Source organism: Morchella importuna (genome assembly GCF_003444635.1).
Source record: "Morchella importuna strain M04M26 chromosome Unknown Morimp01GS001, whole genome shotgun sequence".
In the NCBI taxonomy this organism is placed as follows: domain Eukaryota; kingdom Fungi; phylum Ascomycota; class Pezizomycetes; order Pezizales; family Morchellaceae; genus Morchella; species Morchella importuna.
This window is the reverse complement of record NW_025763398.1, coordinates 2,251,880-2,269,128: the sequence shown is the minus strand read 5'-3', so window position 1 is coordinate 2,269,128 and position 17,249 is coordinate 2,251,880. Positions and strand designations below refer to the sequence as shown.

General features: G+C 49.9%; 8 protein-coding genes across 8 annotated transcripts; 5 read left to right on the top strand and 3 right to left on the bottom strand.

Annotated features, from left to right (window-relative positions):
• Nucleotides 1–16: 16 nt before the first annotated feature.
• On the top strand, nucleotides 17–459 carry LAJ45_00573 (uncharacterized protein; the record flags this gene model as incomplete). Its single annotated transcript, XM_046110174.1, has 4 exons — nucleotides 17–90; nucleotides 169–200; nucleotides 265–329; nucleotides 391–459. 4 exons carry the CDS (start codon nucleotides 17–19, stop codon nucleotides 457–459), a joined length of 240 nt encoding a protein of 79 aa, XP_045976867.1.
• A 611-nt stretch (nucleotides 460–1,070) lies between these two features.
• Nucleotides 1,071–2,316, top strand: LAJ45_00572 (uncharacterized protein; the record flags this gene model as incomplete). Its single annotated transcript, XM_046110173.1, has 4 exons — nucleotides 1,071–1,529; nucleotides 1,615–1,697; nucleotides 1,777–1,970; nucleotides 2,030–2,316. 4 exons carry the CDS (start codon nucleotides 1,071–1,073, stop codon nucleotides 2,314–2,316), a joined length of 1,023 nt encoding a protein of 340 aa, XP_045976866.1.
• Nucleotides 2,317–3,211: 895 nt separating this feature from the next.
• LAJ45_00571 (uncharacterized protein) lies at nucleotides 3,212–4,045 on the top strand (the record flags this gene model as incomplete). Its single annotated transcript, XM_046110172.1, has 1 exon — nucleotides 3,212–4,045. The coding sequence occupies one exon, from the start codon at nucleotides 3,212–3,214 to the stop codon at nucleotides 4,043–4,045; it is 834 nt and encodes a 277-aa protein (XP_045976865.1).
• A 602-nt stretch (nucleotides 4,046–4,647) lies between these two features.
• On the bottom strand, nucleotides 4,648–6,132 carry LAJ45_00570 (uncharacterized protein; the record flags this gene model as incomplete). The annotated part of the gene is made up of 3 exons (XM_046110171.1): nucleotides 4,648–4,777; nucleotides 4,854–6,028; nucleotides 6,091–6,132. 3 exons carry the CDS (start codon nucleotides 6,130–6,132, stop codon nucleotides 4,648–4,650), a joined length of 1,347 nt encoding a protein of 448 aa, XP_045976864.1.
• A 3,835-nt stretch (nucleotides 6,133–9,967) lies between these two features.
• On the bottom strand, nucleotides 9,968–11,874 carry LAJ45_00569 (uncharacterized protein; the record flags this gene model as incomplete). Its single annotated transcript, XM_046110170.1, has 8 exons — nucleotides 9,968–9,973; nucleotides 10,032–10,453; nucleotides 10,533–11,212; nucleotides 11,267–11,281; nucleotides 11,341–11,401; nucleotides 11,552–11,636; nucleotides 11,713–11,768; nucleotides 11,832–11,874. The coding sequence occupies 8 exons, from the start codon at nucleotides 11,872–11,874 to the stop codon at nucleotides 9,968–9,970; spliced, it is 1,368 nt and encodes a 455-aa protein (XP_045976863.1).
• Nucleotides 11,875–12,838: 964 nt separating this feature from the next.
• On the top strand, nucleotides 12,839–14,222 carry LAJ45_00568 (uncharacterized protein; the record flags this gene model as incomplete). The annotated part of the gene is made up of 3 exons (XM_046110169.1): nucleotides 12,839–13,039; nucleotides 13,167–13,342; nucleotides 13,538–14,222. 3 exons carry the CDS (start codon nucleotides 12,839–12,841, stop codon nucleotides 14,220–14,222), a joined length of 1,062 nt encoding a protein of 353 aa, XP_045976862.1.
• Nucleotides 14,223–14,650: 428 nt separating this feature from the next.
• On the bottom strand, nucleotides 14,651–15,110 carry LAJ45_00567 (uncharacterized protein; the record flags this gene model as incomplete). Its single annotated transcript, XM_046110168.1, has 4 exons — nucleotides 14,651–14,671; nucleotides 14,745–14,852; nucleotides 14,960–15,031; nucleotides 15,081–15,110. 4 exons carry the CDS (start codon nucleotides 15,108–15,110, stop codon nucleotides 14,651–14,653), a joined length of 231 nt encoding a protein of 76 aa, XP_045976861.1.
• Nucleotides 15,111–15,393: 283 nt separating this feature from the next.
• Nucleotides 15,394–16,721, top strand: LAJ45_00566 (uncharacterized protein; the record flags this gene model as incomplete). Its single annotated transcript, XM_046110167.1, has 2 exons — nucleotides 15,394–15,493; nucleotides 15,562–16,721. The coding sequence occupies 2 exons, from the start codon at nucleotides 15,394–15,396 to the stop codon at nucleotides 16,719–16,721; spliced, it is 1,260 nt and encodes a 419-aa protein (XP_045976860.1).
• Nucleotides 16,722–17,249: the final 528 nt, after the last annotated feature.

The following is a 17,249-nucleotide window of genomic DNA, read 5'->3' as shown; positions in this document are numbered from 1 at the left end:
AGTGAACTTGATTGCAATGCCGAGTAACAAGCCTCCCGTTCCGGACGAGACACCAGCGCAGGTACAGGACGACGATGAGCCGGATGCCTGGTACGTGAGATGCGGTTATGTTTATGCAGTTGGGGTTGAAATGCCGTTACTAATTATATGTATAATGTGCACATCCAGGGACCAGAGAATCAACGACACTGGCTGCTCAGGTATCTAATAACCCTCTCTCCAGATACGTAGATAGGTTGGGTCTAATTCGATATGGTACCGCAGCGGAGAATGCGAGGTTGAACGACTGCTACTTTGAGAAGAAGGACTGGCGGCTGTGTAAATCCGAGGTTTGTCCCTCGCAAAAAAGCAAAAAAAGGCGTGATCGTGGGCAATTGCTGATCTAAATAGATGGAGGCGTTCAAGGCTTGCTGGAAGGCCAAAGGGAATACCAGCAGGACCGAATCCCGCGACAAGTAAAGTAGGGCTTTGATGAGGATGGATGGAACGTCTGTTGATAGCTGCAAAGTAGATGCTGTGAGAGCTTAGATGCTGTGTTTCCCGAGAGCCCCAATTTCAGCTTAAATATCAGAGTTTACTCCAGTTCTGGAATTGCAGTCTGTTTCCCACCAATTGCATGTTGTCAACTAGCCATTGCTTTACTCAGGGCCCGATTCCGTCATACATCGCATCTCAAAGCCACAGGGGTGTGTGTGTGTCTGTAGCTACATGTATATGTGATTTGGCAGAGTCACATATATGTACCCACAAAATGTTTGCTGCCCAAGACGCCCGCTGAAACATGCAGCTCACAGCACCTCACTCGAGCACGCGCCACAGCACTCACACAGATACCTGTGGCTAGTGGCCCCTCGCTCAGGGGCACGCACGCCACCGATCAACAACTGCCTCAGTTCCGTCGGCTAAACTTTTCTCGTATCGTTAAGCCCACGTCGCTCTCCCCCGAGAAACACCAAGCTCTCACCTCAACCGACACTGTACATCCCTCGCCATCCCTCACCATCCCCCTCACCACAAACCCTCAATTCCATCAAAAAAAACTCTCCCCCCCTCTCCCTCAAAAAAAAACTATGTCCGTCCCCAAGAAGCAACCCCTCCACAACGTGCTCGTCGTCGGAGGCTGCGGCTTCCTCGGCCACCACGTCGTCAAGCTCCTCCTCGAGCAGCACCCCGAATGCAACGTCTCCGTGCTCGACCTGCGCACAGATGTCAACAACTTCCCCAAGGTCGCCTACTACAGCGCCGACATCACCTCGCGCACCCAGGTCGACGAGGTCCTCTCAAAGAGCAAGCCCGAGGTGGTCATTGACACCGTGTCCCCTATCTTTGGCCTGGGCAAGGACATCTACTTCAAGGTCAATGTGGACGGCACCAGGACGCTCCTCGAGGCGTCCACGGACAAGGGCGTGAGGGCATTTGTCTACACGAGCTCGGCCAGTGTGGTCTTTGATGGCGTGAGCGATATGAGGAATGTTAACGAGTCGGCGCCGATACCAAAGGTACCCATGGATGCGTATAATGAGACTAAGGTATTTTTCTTTCTTCCTTCACGCTATTGGATGAACTGCGAATAAAAATAATAAAAAAACTAACCGTATATGTGTCCCCAAACAGGCCATTGGCGAGAAAATGGTGATTGACGCCAACCGAAAGAGGGGAATGCTCACAATCTCGCTCAGATTATCCGGTCTCTTCGGGTAAGCTTTCTTCTGGCCCCCACTCGATTCTTTTTGCGTTTTTCTTTTCTCTCTTTCTCTAACAAGTACTCTCCCACAGACCCGGCGACCGACAAGCCCTCCCCGGAATGTTCATTGCCCTCGAGCGCGGCCAGACAAAGTTCCAGCTCGGCGACAACAGCAACATGGCCGACTTTACCTACATTGTCAACGCCGCCTACGCGCACGTGCTCGCGGCCGAGAAGCTCCTCGCCATGCCCGTGGACCAGGAAAAGACCACCAACACCGTCGACGGTGAGGCCTTCTTCATCACCAACGGCGAGCCCGTCCCTTCTGGGATTTCGTCCGCGCAGTGTGGGCTGCAAAGGGACACGTGGCGCCATATACCATCGTGATCCCCAAGTCGATCTCTTCATTTGCCGGTGCGGCCAGCGAGCTTGTCGGCTGGTTGACGGGCAAGGAGCCTAATTTGACGAGGCAGAAGGTGAAGCTTAGCACCTGCCAGAGGTACTTTGACATCAGGAAGGCGACGACGCTGTTGGGGTACAAGCCTCTGGTGTCGCTGTCCCAGGGTGTCTTGGACGGTGTGGCGTGGTTTGTGGAGGAGGAGAAGAAGCAGGCCGAGAAGAAGGGACAGTAGCCTTGATGTTTTTTTCTATCCATTTTTTCATTATCATTATTTTATTTAGTACCATTTCCCCCACCCTGTTATAGTTACGTATACTAGTAATGGCGCGATGTTTTTTGTTTTTATGTTTTTGTTGCATGTTGCGATGGACGCCCCCAGCTTCTTGTTAGTATCTGGTGTTGTAGAACTTGGCCGTGGTAGCCGTGTACGTTCAAAATTGCGGCGGCGGCGGCAGTGGTGGCGATGGTGGTGGCAGGCAGTAATAAAGGCTTGAGAAGGACATGTTCACGGGAGATCACTCGCTCGGGTTGCGCCGCACGTGGTGATGCACCCTTTGTTTGCTACATTTATGCACTTGCAGCCTGTTACTGTCTGCTCTGACTCTCCCTTGGCCACCGAGTAAGACGAGTCTCCTTACCCCAGATAATACGGTAAGAGAGTTCCCACGCACAGCCAATCACTCGCGCCCGCCCCCCTCCCCTTCCCCCCCCCCCACGTGATCCCTGCCAATAGCATGTTTCACGTCCGCGCTGAAACAACATGCATTCCAGGGAGGAGCGCAATCCATCCCTTGTATTATGTATATTATAGCAGGTAGATAGCTTGGTTCGGTCTAGATGCAGTAGTATGTTTACATCCCCGTTCCCACGTCAGGGGCGCCGTCACCGTCATCGTCATCCTGCTGCGTCTTTCTCTCTTGCTCCTGTCAGCTTTCCGTGCGCCGAGTTTGTTAGTTAGCTCCATAGCTAGCCTGCCTACTTCTCCCTCCCGTGCCGACGAACACACACACACACAAAGAACAAACCTTCCGCCCAAACTAAACCTTCCATCCAAACCAATCCAAACCAAATCCTGCCTGAAACTGCAAACAAAACACAAAACACAAAACACAAAACACAAAACAACCATGGACAGGCGCAGCAGAGCCCGCGCCAGTGCCGGCATCTCCACCACCACCAGCGCACCATCATCATCATCACCACCAGCAGGCTCAGCACGAAAGCGCCCAGCACCACCATCAACAGAGCTCTCGAGCGCCAAAAAGCGCAAACCCCCCACCACCACCTCTTCATCCACCTCCTCCTCCACAGCAGCCGCAACACCATCCTCAAAGCGCCACCCAACCGCTCCAACCCCATCATCAAAGCGCCAATCCACCGCCACCAAACCGCCACCCACCACCACTGCAGCAGCGCCAGAAAGCAGTCATGTGCGCCTGCACATCGTGTACAACTTCGGGCATGTGACGACCCACGATGTGCCTTTGCGCACACGGCTGACGGAGCTGTTTGCGCTGCACCATGCGGCGGGGGGGCGTGCGCCAGGGCGCGGGGTGGTGCTGCGGCAGACGGGGGGTGAGGTTGTGGTTGGTGGTGGCAGGTACTGGGTTGTGGGTGACAGGGGGGAGGGGAGAAAGACGGTGGGGTGGGAGTGGGGGAGGTTTGGCGAGGGGGTAAGGGTTGGTGATGCCGGGTGGGGGTTGGTGGGGGGAGTGGGATGGGTGGCGTGTGTTAAGGTTGTGGGGAGGGGGAAGGGGGGGGAGGAAAGTGAAGGGGAGAGTGAGGGGGAGGACGGGGATGGGGATGGGGGGGAGGAGGAGGAGGAAAAGGAGGATGGGGAGGACGAACAAACCGACGAGACTGGCGGAAATGGTGACGAGGAAGATGGGGAGGATAATGACGAAGATGATGAAGAAGAGGCCGAGTCGGACGACAGCGACGAGTTTGACGACGAAGAATAGCCGGCTGGTATCAAACCAGCTTGAAAAAAAGTCCTTTGTTGACGAAAGGGGTAACTATCTGCCTGCAGCTGTTAATAATTAGTCAAAAGCAGTGAACAGTCCTCAGTGGGTTGGTTCATCGAGAAAAACACCCCTTCCGAAATAATAAATATTAGTATTAGTATCTGAATAGCACGGGATTTCTGGTGATATATCCCATGTAGTGCTGTGTTTGATCTTTGGATCATGGAAGATCACTCGCGGTATTCAACCAATCAGTTGTTGGTTTTGACTAAAGGCTGTCTCATATGTAGATAAGAAATAGCAAGGATATTCCTTTAGCTTTAACTCTTCGATCGAAAGTTATAACAAGAAGAAATGTGTTCTATAAACACATTTTTTCTGTGCTATCTGTATACCCTTTAGTTTTGGCAATGACAATGCGTACATGCCGATATTATTTATTATAACTGTGTGTAGATATATATAATCAACACATTCTAGACAAGAAACTATTCACTAAGATATGATGTTAATAAGGGTTAGCCTAAGGATACAACATACAAGTGGAAGTGAGTAATATAATAATTTACCAACCACCAGACAAGAGTATCTATAGATACTCAAGTCCCTTTAACGTAGATGTTATCAGGCGCCCCAGCGTCATACCTCGACTTCCAAATACACTTGAAAGTCTCCGCTCCCACACTCTGCGCCACGACTCCCCCACAATGGTCCGGCTGTTTCCACTCACTAAAAACCGCACCCATTATCATTAGCCCATTATCAACCATCACCACCACACATCCAAGACCAAGAGATCACTCACTGATCCAGCACCAGAGTCGAATCCCTCGTATCCATCTCCAGCGTGACATACTCTGCCGGCTCACATCCCTTGACATGCTGCACCCACACCACCCTGGCCACACCCTTTCCCCCCGCCGGGCAGTTCAGATCCTTAAAGTCCAGCCCAAAGCTCCCCAGCTTCGCGCCATACTTCTTCCTCTCCCTCTCATACCTTACCATCAGATCAAAATTATTATAATCCGTGCACTGCGGGTGCTTATTGACGACCCCGGGCGCGCCCACAACCTTCCTCGCAAACACCAGCCACGACCCCGTCTGCAGCTCAAACCCCGAATCATCCGTACTCACGGGCATCTCGGGCACCGTCGTACTCACCGGCGGGCCCGCAGTCACCGTCGGCCTCTCCACAAACGTCGTGACCCTCGCCGCGTCGTTCTCCCGGTTCTTGCGCAGCGTGAAATACACCGCCGGCGCGATCGTCGCTACAAGAACACACACCACCGCAATCGGCACCACAATCAGGAACATCTTCCGCATCCGCCATTTTGCCGCCGCACGGCTCTCAACCACCTTCATGCGCGGCACTAGCGCCGGCCGCCGCCCCGCCTTCTCGCCCACCGTCAGCGGGTGCTTGGCGTAGTCGCGCACATCGAACTTCTCGTCCTCGATGACCGGCGTTGCAGCCTCTGCGGCTGCCGCGGCTTCGGCCGCTTCGGCCGCCTCCTGCTCGCGCTTGACGGATGCGATGGTGGCGGCGACGGCGGCGGCGAGCTGTTTTTCGCGGCGGGCGGCCGCGGCGGCTTCGTGTTCTTGGCGGCGGAGGGCGGCGGCATGGGCGGCTTCTTGCTCGCGCTGGACGAGGGTTGGTTCGGAGGCCTTGTAGGCTCTATAGGCGACCTCTTTGGCTACTTGTTCTTTTTCTGCTTGTTCTTTTTCTTTTTCTTCGGGGGTTTTGGGTTTGGGGGGTGGTGGAGGCGAGCGGTAGGCGGTGGGTAAGAGGGTTTCGACGGGCTCTTCTGAGCCGACGAGGGTTGTGGACCCGTGGGAGGAGAGCTGGGAGGGGTGAGAGGAGTAGGAGGACTGGGAGGTGACTTGGAGGAGGCGGGGCTGGGTGGTGAGGGAGGCGGCGTCTGAGTCGGCGATTGTGGGGGCGGTCGGGGCGGTTAAGGAGGAGGCGGCCCGTTCTTTGCCTTTCTGGGGAGGATTTAGTAGGTGCGTCTTAGTGGGGAGTTTTTTGGGGAGAATTTGGTACTTACTCGTGACCTGTGAGCTCCTGATGAGCTTGGGGGATTCGCCATTGTGGGGGAGGGGAGATTAGATGAAGGATTGAGCGTCGAGTCGGATTTGGTGTCCGAAGTGGTTGTTGGGATGAGATGGAATCGATGGTGGTTAGCAATTGACGTTGGAGGTGACAATATGAGGGCTGTGCATCAGTTTTTTAGCCAGCCACATGAGCTACATCAAATTTCTTGCCGTGTAATAACGTAGAGGTGAGAAGAATGTGTACTGGCATATCCAGTCTAATAGGTCATTTATTGCTACTTTTTTTTCCCCAGCACTGGGATATCGTGATATTTCTGGACTCAGGACAGGTTGTGGCACATGTAATGATGTCTAGATCTAACTCTTCTTGATCTAGAGATATATTGAAGCAGGTCCGTCTCTAGATAGACTGAAAGAAACCACAGTCCACTCCCCTTCCAAAGGCTCTGATGCCCTTGTATTTGCACGAGAAACCACAGCCTGCGAGGTCATCGATGGCCTTCACATCGTTCTCTTGAACTTCCGCGCCAAGCCCCCATTATACAGTGAAAATTTTCTCTTACGCGGGTGGCAGACCGAAGGAGTGTCTCCTTTTCTTTGCTCTTGAGTTCGGCGCGCAAATATGGCACTTATTAGGATGGATGGATGTAGGCTGGGTTAGCCCAATCATAGACTATCACTCGCCACTTGAAGCCGGCTTGGCCGGTCCACACACCGACCCCCCGTCTAGGTACGTACGCTGAATGGAATACAGCAGGTGTAAATCGCATGATAGCTGATTGGAACCAAAAAATTCTGCCCACCCTAAAGCAGACACCGAGACGGAGTGACCTTGGCTCATAGATTTCTTCCCTTATCTCTCTAGACCTTATCTGCAATCAATGGATCTTTACCATCCGCCCTAGCAACCACTGTACGAGCAACAGGCCCAGTAGCATAGTGGAGTAATGCGCTTCCATCGGGTAGCCGTAGGAACAATTGCCGGAAGAGATGGGGTTCGAATCCCCCCGGGTGCTGTTGAATTTTTTTTTTTTTGTTTAATTCATTAATTGCATGCAACCTTACAGTTATGGCAATAACGGGTGCTGTTGAATCGCTGGTAGCAATATTCTTTTTTCTTATTTTTTTTACCTTCGCTACGGGAAGGTAGGAGAGGACGAGAAATGTTAATTACAATGGATTAAATGTAGTAAATTACTCCGTGCTAGTATATAATTATAAAAGAACATGAATGGAAAAGGTTCCGTTAAACCCTAACCCTGGTCATTGAGTGAATGGAGTCTAACGACGAGCTCATGCGGGGGCAATTGAAGGGGCGAGACTGAAATTTATGTAGTGAGTGAGGGTCATTACAAGGGGGAAGCTGAGATGTAAGACGGTGTAAGCTGCGACTATAGGGGCAGAGAGGTCGATATATATCACTTAACCCACGTCGAGGAGGGAGGACAAAATTAAATAAGCTCCAGAAGATTACATAGTAGCAGGAAACTTCCAAAGGGGTCCCGGGTGATACGTAGCTATACGACCGGCAGTAAAAGAAACAAAGGAGTACTTCCGTGCAGTACGGGGCGAGTTGACCTAGCAAGCAACAAAAAAGTTCTGTAAAGCATTTTTAATTTTCTTCAAGCATCCTCGCCATCGACACAATACCCCTACCACCATCACCCCATTCTAGCGCCCCTATTCGGAGCAGAGCTAGTCTCTTCACGGGTAGCAAAAATACCCCAAGAATACCGTCAAAGGTGTCGGATCATCAAGTTTTTATTCCTAGATGGCACAAAGGTTATTTCTTGGCGCACGAGTGATCGACTATGATGCGATAAAACTGCGCTTCCCGTGGTGCTGTGCGGAAATGTAGCCTGGCATATTAGTTTGGGCGTGGGGGTGGGAGTAAAGACGTGGATTTCTCGGGCGGATAGTCTATCTAGGATAGAATATTCAGATGCAGTTTTAGCAGGCTAGAGAGAACACATATAGTGCTCATTAAAAAGAAAAACCAAAGCTCCGCCTAACCCCCTCGGGGGATTATAGGTTAACAATTCTTCCTAGATGCTTTTACCAAGAGTTGAGATGCTGCAGCTACATGTATCTAAACCATGTCTCCGGGGTTTGGCTAAGCTTCAGTCCTAAACTAGCTTGGCGATTTCAACTGAGGGATAACCCTCAGTTGAAATCCTTGGTATTCTGTATTTTTGCGTAAGATAAGATTTGCTTGCTCTATCTGAAGCGCAAGCCCTACCCTACACACGGAAACCATAGTCCCTCTCGGAAGATGAGCCACACATAACTCCCACAACGCCCAGGTACCCAAACCCCCTTCACCCCACCACCTCTCTTCCTCCTTCTCCATCGACTAACTGTACCCCCTCCATCATAATTGGGGGGGGAATCGCATCTTTCATACAACCCCGACCCCCTCTTCCCTAGCATTGGGCCCCACAATATCCTAACTTCCAATAATGGAGCCATACGGCTGGGCTTCAGCCACTTTTCTTCTCACCCTGTGGAGATTTTGGTGATGGCTTGTGTGATATCGAAGGTCTAAGAGCGGAAATTATGTCTGTTGTAGCACCAATTCGTTAATACCTGCTCATCCGAGTTCTTAGCAACACACGGTATTCCAAACCCCTCGGTAGCTTGAAACAGATCTGGTCAAGCGTTACCTCAGGTCTGCGTGTGGGATTTGGTGTGGTAGCGTCAAGATCAACGGCTGTCATATCGTAGCTCTATTTACAAGTGCTAAATTTAGACCACCAAATACAGAGCAGCGCAATAAATCGACTAGGTATTCTAATTCTACACTCTCGCACACCTCGAGTGATATCCCATGATGCCCCCCCCCCCCTCCTTCCTATAGAGAAATCAAAAATTAAAAACAGCTCTCCGGGTATTATTTCTCTCTGTGTTTACACACACAAAAAAAGAACAAAAGGTACTGCAACGGCGGCCCGTTACTACCCCCACTCCTTTAAGGTTCGAACCCAGGACCTTGCGATCCTGGGTTGGAACACACAGTGTCTCACTCGACGCCGGGGTCTAAACCGTTAGACCGCTCGCCCTTGTTGGTATTGCATGGGAAGTGATATTTGACCTTGGCAGTGTGCCAAGATGAAGCGGAACCCCTAGCCCTTGGATTTCAAGACTTGATTCACAGGACAGGCCGGGGGAGTGGCTTCTGTGCCACTGGCAAAAAATAAAAAATAAAACAACAGATAGCTTATGTTAAATACACGATGGTGAATGCCGCAAAAGTACATGTAGTATCTTATCACTCAGCTAGATTTACTTTATTCCGGGAGCCACGACACAGAAATTTGGAATCTACCCATCCGGTAATCATAGGCCATCACTCGCACCGGCTTGGCACTAATTCAAGAACCTTATTCATCATGGAGACTCCCGTGGACATACATGTACTCATGATATTATCCGTCCTGTTACTGGAATCTGATTATCCAACTATCACCAAGGGTTGATTGAAGTCTCGAAGATAAATTCGAACCTTCATATGTTCTTTGAGGGAAAGTGGCTTATTTACAGATATCTCCACCATAATGAGCGGGCCTAACTAATACTCTTCACGTGGCTCATATCCCGAAACTTTTTTCCATCTCAGTCCAAACTTCAAGGGGTAACATGATATGAAAAGACAATAATGCTTCTAGTTGAGCTCGGACATTCAGACTACATAATCGGGGCATACACTCACCCAACATAACCACTCGAATGCCGCCGTATAGACACCCGCAAAAAAAGAATAACGAATTGATATAAAGTGAAACAATACAAATAATAAAAACGGAAAGAACCCCCCCACCTCTATTATCATCTATTTACCTTTCTGGCAGTTAAAACCAAATAAAAAAGCATTTAAGCCTACACAGAACAAGTCAGTATACTTCCCTACCACTATACACGAAATCAACAAACTTACCCAAGCACCAATCAACGCCATACCCATCCCACCCGCAGCAACCGCGCCGCAGGCTTGTATCCGTCGCTTTCCCGACAAGATCACATAAGACTCATCACTCAAAAAATCTTCTGCCAAAAGTTCCACCAACCCAGCGAATAGCAGCAAGCCAGAGGAGATCGCATTCATGACGCCAACCATCAGTAGCCCAGTCTGTGAAGCCGGATCATAGAGCTTGCGGGTTGCAAGACCGATGGCTTGACCAATGGGTGTGGTGGTACCGTACGCAAGACACATGAGCCATGGCTTTGGCGAGTTCTTTGGGAACGCGGAAAGAGAGGCAATGCGACTGCCGAGAGCGAGACCTTCGAACGTCTGGTGGAATGTGATCGCAATAAGGAGCACTATGAAGTTAGATCCTGTGGCAACCGAGAGCGCCATTCCTATCCCACAACCAAGTTAGTATTATGAACTTCGCTCCACTAATCATTTCCGTCGTTTCGTTTATGTCACACAACCTACCAATAAAAACACTATGAAATAAAATTCCAGCCTCTAGCAACATAACCTGCAGCAAATTCTTCTGCTGTTGTTGAGCTTCCGTCAATCTACTTCCTATTCTTTGCGGCCTGATGCTAGAGGCACTCATACTCCTGGGCCGTCTGACTGCAGCACCCCGCGCCGGCCCCCCAGTCAGTGCCCTTGTCTCCTGGTTTGCGCCATCATCATCATCACTATCGCTATCCTCTACATCTGCCTCTGATCCTCCCGCTGTTGTGGGCGTCGGCAGAAGACTATCCAAGTCCAAACTATCCCTCTCAATCTTCTGTAGTTGTTTACCAATGCTCGCGCTGCGCCTATGTCTAGTTGGCCTTGTTGGCATCATCCTGATTACGCTGCCATCCGCATCTTCTTCAAGAATCGTCGGGATAACTGCAGAATTTGAGCGCGAATGACTTGGTGTGGTGCCACCACCGGTGAGTGGGGCCGCGGAATGGCATCCACCCATGGATCCGCCGTTCATGGTGCTGAAGACCATCTCAATGGTAACGACGACAAAGACAGAGATCATGGCGATGAGACCGGCCATGGCGGGGTAGGACTTGTTCCAGAATTCGGGGAGACATGGGTCGGTGAGGGATGTGAATGCTGTGGGGAGAAGGTGGACGAATGCGGTTGCTATCAAAACGCCGGTACCGAAGCTATCGAAGTGTTAGGAGTTGCCGCGCGTGAGCTGGAAGAGAGTGAGTAGTTACTGTCGTGACAAGAACCTGGAGTAATCGTAAGTGGTCTGGCACGATTGAAGCTACAATGAAGGGAAGCGACTCACAGGAAATGTTGGGGGACCCGGACCGCCGGGAACTTCTTGACAATGAGTGGAAACGAGCATGCTAGATGCTGTCAGCACCCCCGAAATGCCAAAACACCCCCAATAGAGCCCCGGATAGAGCTGGCCACCACAACCACAACCACAACCACGGAATCCATTTTCACCAGCTCTATCGGAACTCTAGTATGACGTAGAGGAAAGGAACACCAACATAATATACTCTGAAACAGTATGATGAACAGCGCCAACACATGTAACGGAAGATTGTAGGCTCCGTCAGACTTTCCACCGCAGACCTAACCCACGAAAACAATTGCAATCAATATCGCAACCTTATACGGGAACAAGGGAATTAAATCTTGTTGAACATACGAGTGACGCTCTGGTTGTAAGCTCTGGCGCAAGATAAGGTGGGTTCTGGTTGAAACCTGCCAATACGCTCCAGTTAGGCGGGACTCAGTCTGTTTCCGGATTCCGGAATGAAACGTTACCTTCGAATCCCGACGGATTCGTGTCGCGAGTCGGGCAGTTCATCGCAGAGGATGTCTGGAAGTGTATGGGTTGATCTTGAGCGCTCTCGGCAACGTGCGTGTGTGTGGCGGGCGTGTTTAGTTATGTATGTAGCAGTAGAAAAATACCCGTCCGAAGCGGTGTAGCAGATAGGAGAAGATAGGAAGAAGAAGCGCGAGAAGAACACAAATCAATAACGACGTAACGGTTCAATAAATGATATATGTATGTACGTATGCTGAGCTTCGACCTGCGAGTTACGGATACAGCTACTCATGTACGGACGAATGAACGAGAACGAGAGGTAAGAAAGTAAGAAGCAGACGAATTCGAGGACGACGAAGAAACAGCAGCAGCAGTAGACCCCCACAGAACAATGATAACCTATCAACAACAACACTCGTAGATGTGGATATGCACGTATTGTATTGTATTGTCTGTCTTGTATGTAGCTGCAGCACTGACCAGAGAAGAGAATCAAACATTCAAGGAGAAACGATGTCAGCTCCTCTAACTCGTGCCGAGGACCGATCACTTTCCATTCCTGGTCTCACCTCTACACCAAAAAGGGGAATATGTAGTGCCGCCAGATGAGCCAACCCTTGCCCTGTGGATGGCTTCCCTCACGATTCCTAATGGAGAATATGCGCCGCCGTTAGGCGTTAAAAGCTTCAGAGCCAAGAGTCCCAAGCCAGCTTCCTGACAGGGGGGTACGTCTCCCGGGCCCAAGAAGTTGAATTGCGTGAGGGATTGGGAGATTCGAGGCTAGAGTGCAAGCAGATAATTGTAAATGATGCTTGGGGGGTGCTCAGTACTTTAAGAACCCGGGCCAAAGACGTCCGACAACGTCCCCCTCTACTTACTCTAAATACCTAGCCTTTCTGCTTAATTGTTCTCTTTCGATCTTTCCCTCTTTTTCTTCTAGTCTTTCTTTAAGGTTAACTTGTTTCCCCACACTCTCTTGAATCATATTACTACGTTGTCGACCATGTCTTCTTCTTCTGACCAAAGTACTCGGCTCTTGCCGATTTCCTCTTCTGCTGCTTCTTCGAGCTCTTCCCAGGCAACCAAAAACACATCCGACGCCCAGCAACCGCAGGACTCGGTGCGAGCGAAATATGCATGGCTCACAATCTACTTTGCCCTCAACCTAGCGTTGACTCTTTACAATAAGGCTGTCATGGGAAAGGTGCAGTACTGATTTTCCTGCTCCCCTGTTTAAATATTATTAGATCCACCCGGCGGCCGGAAATGATCAACTGTCAGGAACTTTTTTAAATAGTGGTAGTAACAATAGTAACTAACTAAATTTTTAGTTTCCGTTTCCATACTTGTTAACAGGAATCCATGCTCTCTGTGGTACCATCGGGTGTACGATATTTTATATGCGAGGGTCATTCCAGTTGACGCAGCTCACTGACAAAGAGAACTTGGTGATGCTCTTGTTCTCGATACTATATACGATTAATATCGCTATCAGTAATGTTTCATTGTATGTCTCATCTTCTCTTTTTCCTTTTCCGTCTTGTTCTACCCTGGAGGTATTTCTGTGAAATGATACGACAGAAATAAATCATATATCGGGCAATAATATCTTGAGCATGACACTATTCTTTCTACTTCAAGCTCAAGAGTATTCATTACCCAACAAAAAACATAACAAGAACCCGCACTAACCATTCCCTAGAAACCTCGTAACAATTCCCTTCCACCAGATTGTCCGGGCCACCACCCCCTTCTTCACCGTCATCATCTACGCCGTCTTCTTCTCCAAGACCTACTCCCGCCTCACCTACATCTCCCTAATCCCCGTCGTTCTCGGTGTCGCTCTCGCCACCTTTGGTGACTATTACTTTACCCCTCTCGGCTTCGTCCTCACCCTCCTCGGTGCCTTCCTCGCCGCGCTCAAGACCGTTGTCACAAACCGCATCCAGACATCTGGTCTGCGTCTCTCCCCACTCGAACTTCTTTTCCGTATGAGCCCCTTAGCACTCGTCCAGACTCTCATCTACGCATACTGCACTGGGGAGATTGAGCGCTTGGAGGTGTATGCGGGCGAGCATATGGGCAGCAGGGATGTTCTTATTCTGGCCGTCAACGGCGCGATTGCGTTTGCGCTCAATGTGATCAGTTTTACGGCGAACAAGAAGACTGGTGCTCTGACAATGACGGTTGCGGCGAATGTCAAGCAGATACTGACCATTGTGTTGAGTATCATGTTTTGGGGGCTTGCCGTTAGCTGGTTAAATGTGTCGGGGATCTGCTTGACGCTGGCGGGAGGTGCATGGTATGCGAAGGTGGAGTTGGAGGCGAAGCAGACAAGGAGTGCAGCGCCGGCGCTGGAGCCTTTGAGGGAGGTTAAGGCTGGGTAGATGGAATATTTCTTTTGGGTACTTTTTTCATGGGACGGTCATAGGGTGCTAGGGCTTGTATAATCATTAGGGCTAAATTGTAGTTATTAAAATCATTTTAACTCGGTTATATTCTGGTGCCATCAGTATGGGGGATCTGATAGTGATTTGTACCGTTTATATATCTACGACCCAAAACTACAGCTACTCAATTTCACTGGAGAAACAAACAACAAGGAAAGAACGCCCAGAGATTGAACGTATTTCCGGTAGGGTATCGGTCCAAAACACTTTTTGATAGCTGTATTTTATAAGTTCCGAGCAGCCCAACCAGCCTAATTGGCCCGACCCGTGCAGCATTCTTTATACGTAGCTCCCCTTTCCTATCCCATGGCAATTTCGTCCTAATATATTATCCGCGTATCGTTCCAGTTCATTTTTTGTAGGTTTTAGTTTATTCTTTCGAGTGCCTATAAACAAAAGCAATGTTAGTCTAGCCATAATACAGAAACAATTGGAACTAGGAATGGGCTCAGAACGTACCTCCAACATGACAACTGAGTTTCCCCTTATCACGACTGTACCGATGCGAACCTTCTCACCGCCATCCTTCTCCTCGACGGCATCGTCAAGAACGATGTTTAGGAAGACCTAGGTTACCCCTCGTTAGCATTCCGTCCAACCCAGCTGTACCCACAGAACCCTGTGGCACAGCTAACTAAAAGATAGCAGAAAAGAAGCTACAGAGGGAGAACTACATCGTATCCTCTAAGCACGCCAATGACCTTGCGGCTGCCATTGAGCTGCACGAAAAGGCGCTTATCGAGGTACTGCAAACCAGTTAGCGACTGCCATTAGCACCAGAGGGTTCTCTCCTACCTTCTTGAGTTCTGGCTGAGCTTGTGGCATCTTTGAGTTTGGTGTATAGAGAACGACGAACGTGAGTGGGGGGGGGGTGTTGGAGGGGAATGGAAGCCTGAGATTAACGTGTTGGAGGCTTGAGACGTTGTCAGTCGAGTCTTGGCGTTGGAAGCGCGTGTATGCGGCTAACTGAACCAGGGTCTCCCGACGTCACTAGCTCGAAGGAACTGGCCGCCGTCGCGACTTCCTGGGCGGTGTTTGGTAGCCAGATCGGAGGAGCTGACCTCAAGTCTTTACATTCCCACTACTTTAATTTAACAACACTCCAATCATGAGGTCCTCATTCGCGTCACGTCGCCCGAAAGCCAGGAAAATTGAGGCTGATGAGAATGAGGAGGACGAAGACAATTCTTTGGAGAAGCCTACAGAAGGTACCTACCTCTCCCGCCTAATCTTGGGCCTTGAACAGATGGTTCATAGCTAATTTCTCACTCCACAGCTCCCCGTCCAAAAATTACAAAAAAGAAAAAAGCAACCCTACGCCTCTCTTTCGGCGGTCCTGACGCCGAAGCTGCCTCCTCCGATACCGCCGACTCAGAAACCCCAGCATTCGTACCCAAAAAGTCTGCCCTGAGCCGGAAAGCTATTGAGCGCAATGCAGCGCGCAAATCTGGGCTCGCAGCTGGCGTTGTAGGGATAGATCAGCTCAACGCCACAACGACAGAAAGGCCAAGCTACTCGAAAGAATATCTCGAAGAGCTAAAGAGCAGCACCCCCACAGCACCAATACCTGGGCCGGAAGAAGAATCGGAAAGTGGGGACTATGATATGACCATGGATGACGATGTGATGGCAGTCGTGGAGAAGGGAAATCAGAACCAGGCCGTTGTCACTAGATACACCGAAGTCGTCCCCGCAGGGACAACAGGTATCCTGGACGAAGGGCTTGTCCGAGTTCTCAAAGCCCGGCGGGCCGAGAAATCGACACGAGCAAAGGCGGGTGACTTCATCTCGCTCGACGGAGACTCGGACGATAATTCCAACGAGATTCTCCTCAAGAGTAAGAAGAAAAAGTCGCGGCTAGTACCGCTTGACGAGGACGAAGAGATGGAGAAGTACGTCGAAGACGAACGTATTGTTCTCGGTGGCAAATCTGCTCAGCGTAGGCAGGAGAGTATCCGCCGTAAGGGTATTCGTGATGCAATCGACGAGGCAGAAGGCGTAGTATCCGATGCCGACTCTGTTGTTTCCAAAGACAGTTTAGAGGAAGAGTGGGAACGTGATCAGATCAGAAAGGGAGCATTTTCGTCAAATGGCCCCGGATCTGTAGCGTCTGACCTCGAGTTGCTAACACGACAACCACCTCATGTAACCCCGTTACCTAGCTTAAAGGATGCGATGAAGAGGCTACAGGATTCACTTGCGGCTATGGAATTTAGGAGGGGACAGACACTGAAGATGGCAGAGAGTCTACAGGCCGAAAAGAATGAAATTGCCGAGAGAGAGAATATGGTCCAAGAACGACTGAGGATTGCCGGGGAGCAATATGAGAAGATGAGGGGCGATCTCGGTATGGGCGGAGGGGCTGAGGGAGTAGTTAGTAGAGGACTGGAGAGCTTCGGAAATACGCCGATAAGGGTTGAAGGAGGAAACGAATGATAGAAGACTATAATGGATAATGAAGCATGTAGAGTATTTAAAGAGGCTAACTACTCAACCCTATCATTCGAAGATCCGTGAGGTGATTTGGAACATAAAATATCACTCGTAGATGAATTGCACAAGAAAAACGGGAAAATCCGAGGCAATAATACCATCTACCCTATCAATCCCGCAAACTAGAATCATATGCGTTACCACCCTCATCACTCTTGATTCCCCTTTTACCGTCGCGAGAATCACAACATCCTTTAATACATGTTGTGTGCTCTACAAATATATCAGAGGAGTGGCGCTGGTGGTGAATGTATTACTACATGTAGTGAGTTAGAGAGGACCGTGTTGGTTAACAAAAAGAAACCTGCCAACTCATCAGGGCAGTATTTTTCTACAGCAAATTTTATATTTCATTTCGTAAGTACTGAGTACGTACTCAAGCAAGTGTTAACGCTTCTCTTCATGATCATAGCCCGAGATTAAAAAGAAAAACGGCAGCATAAATCCTAAGCTCATAAAAATAAAATACAC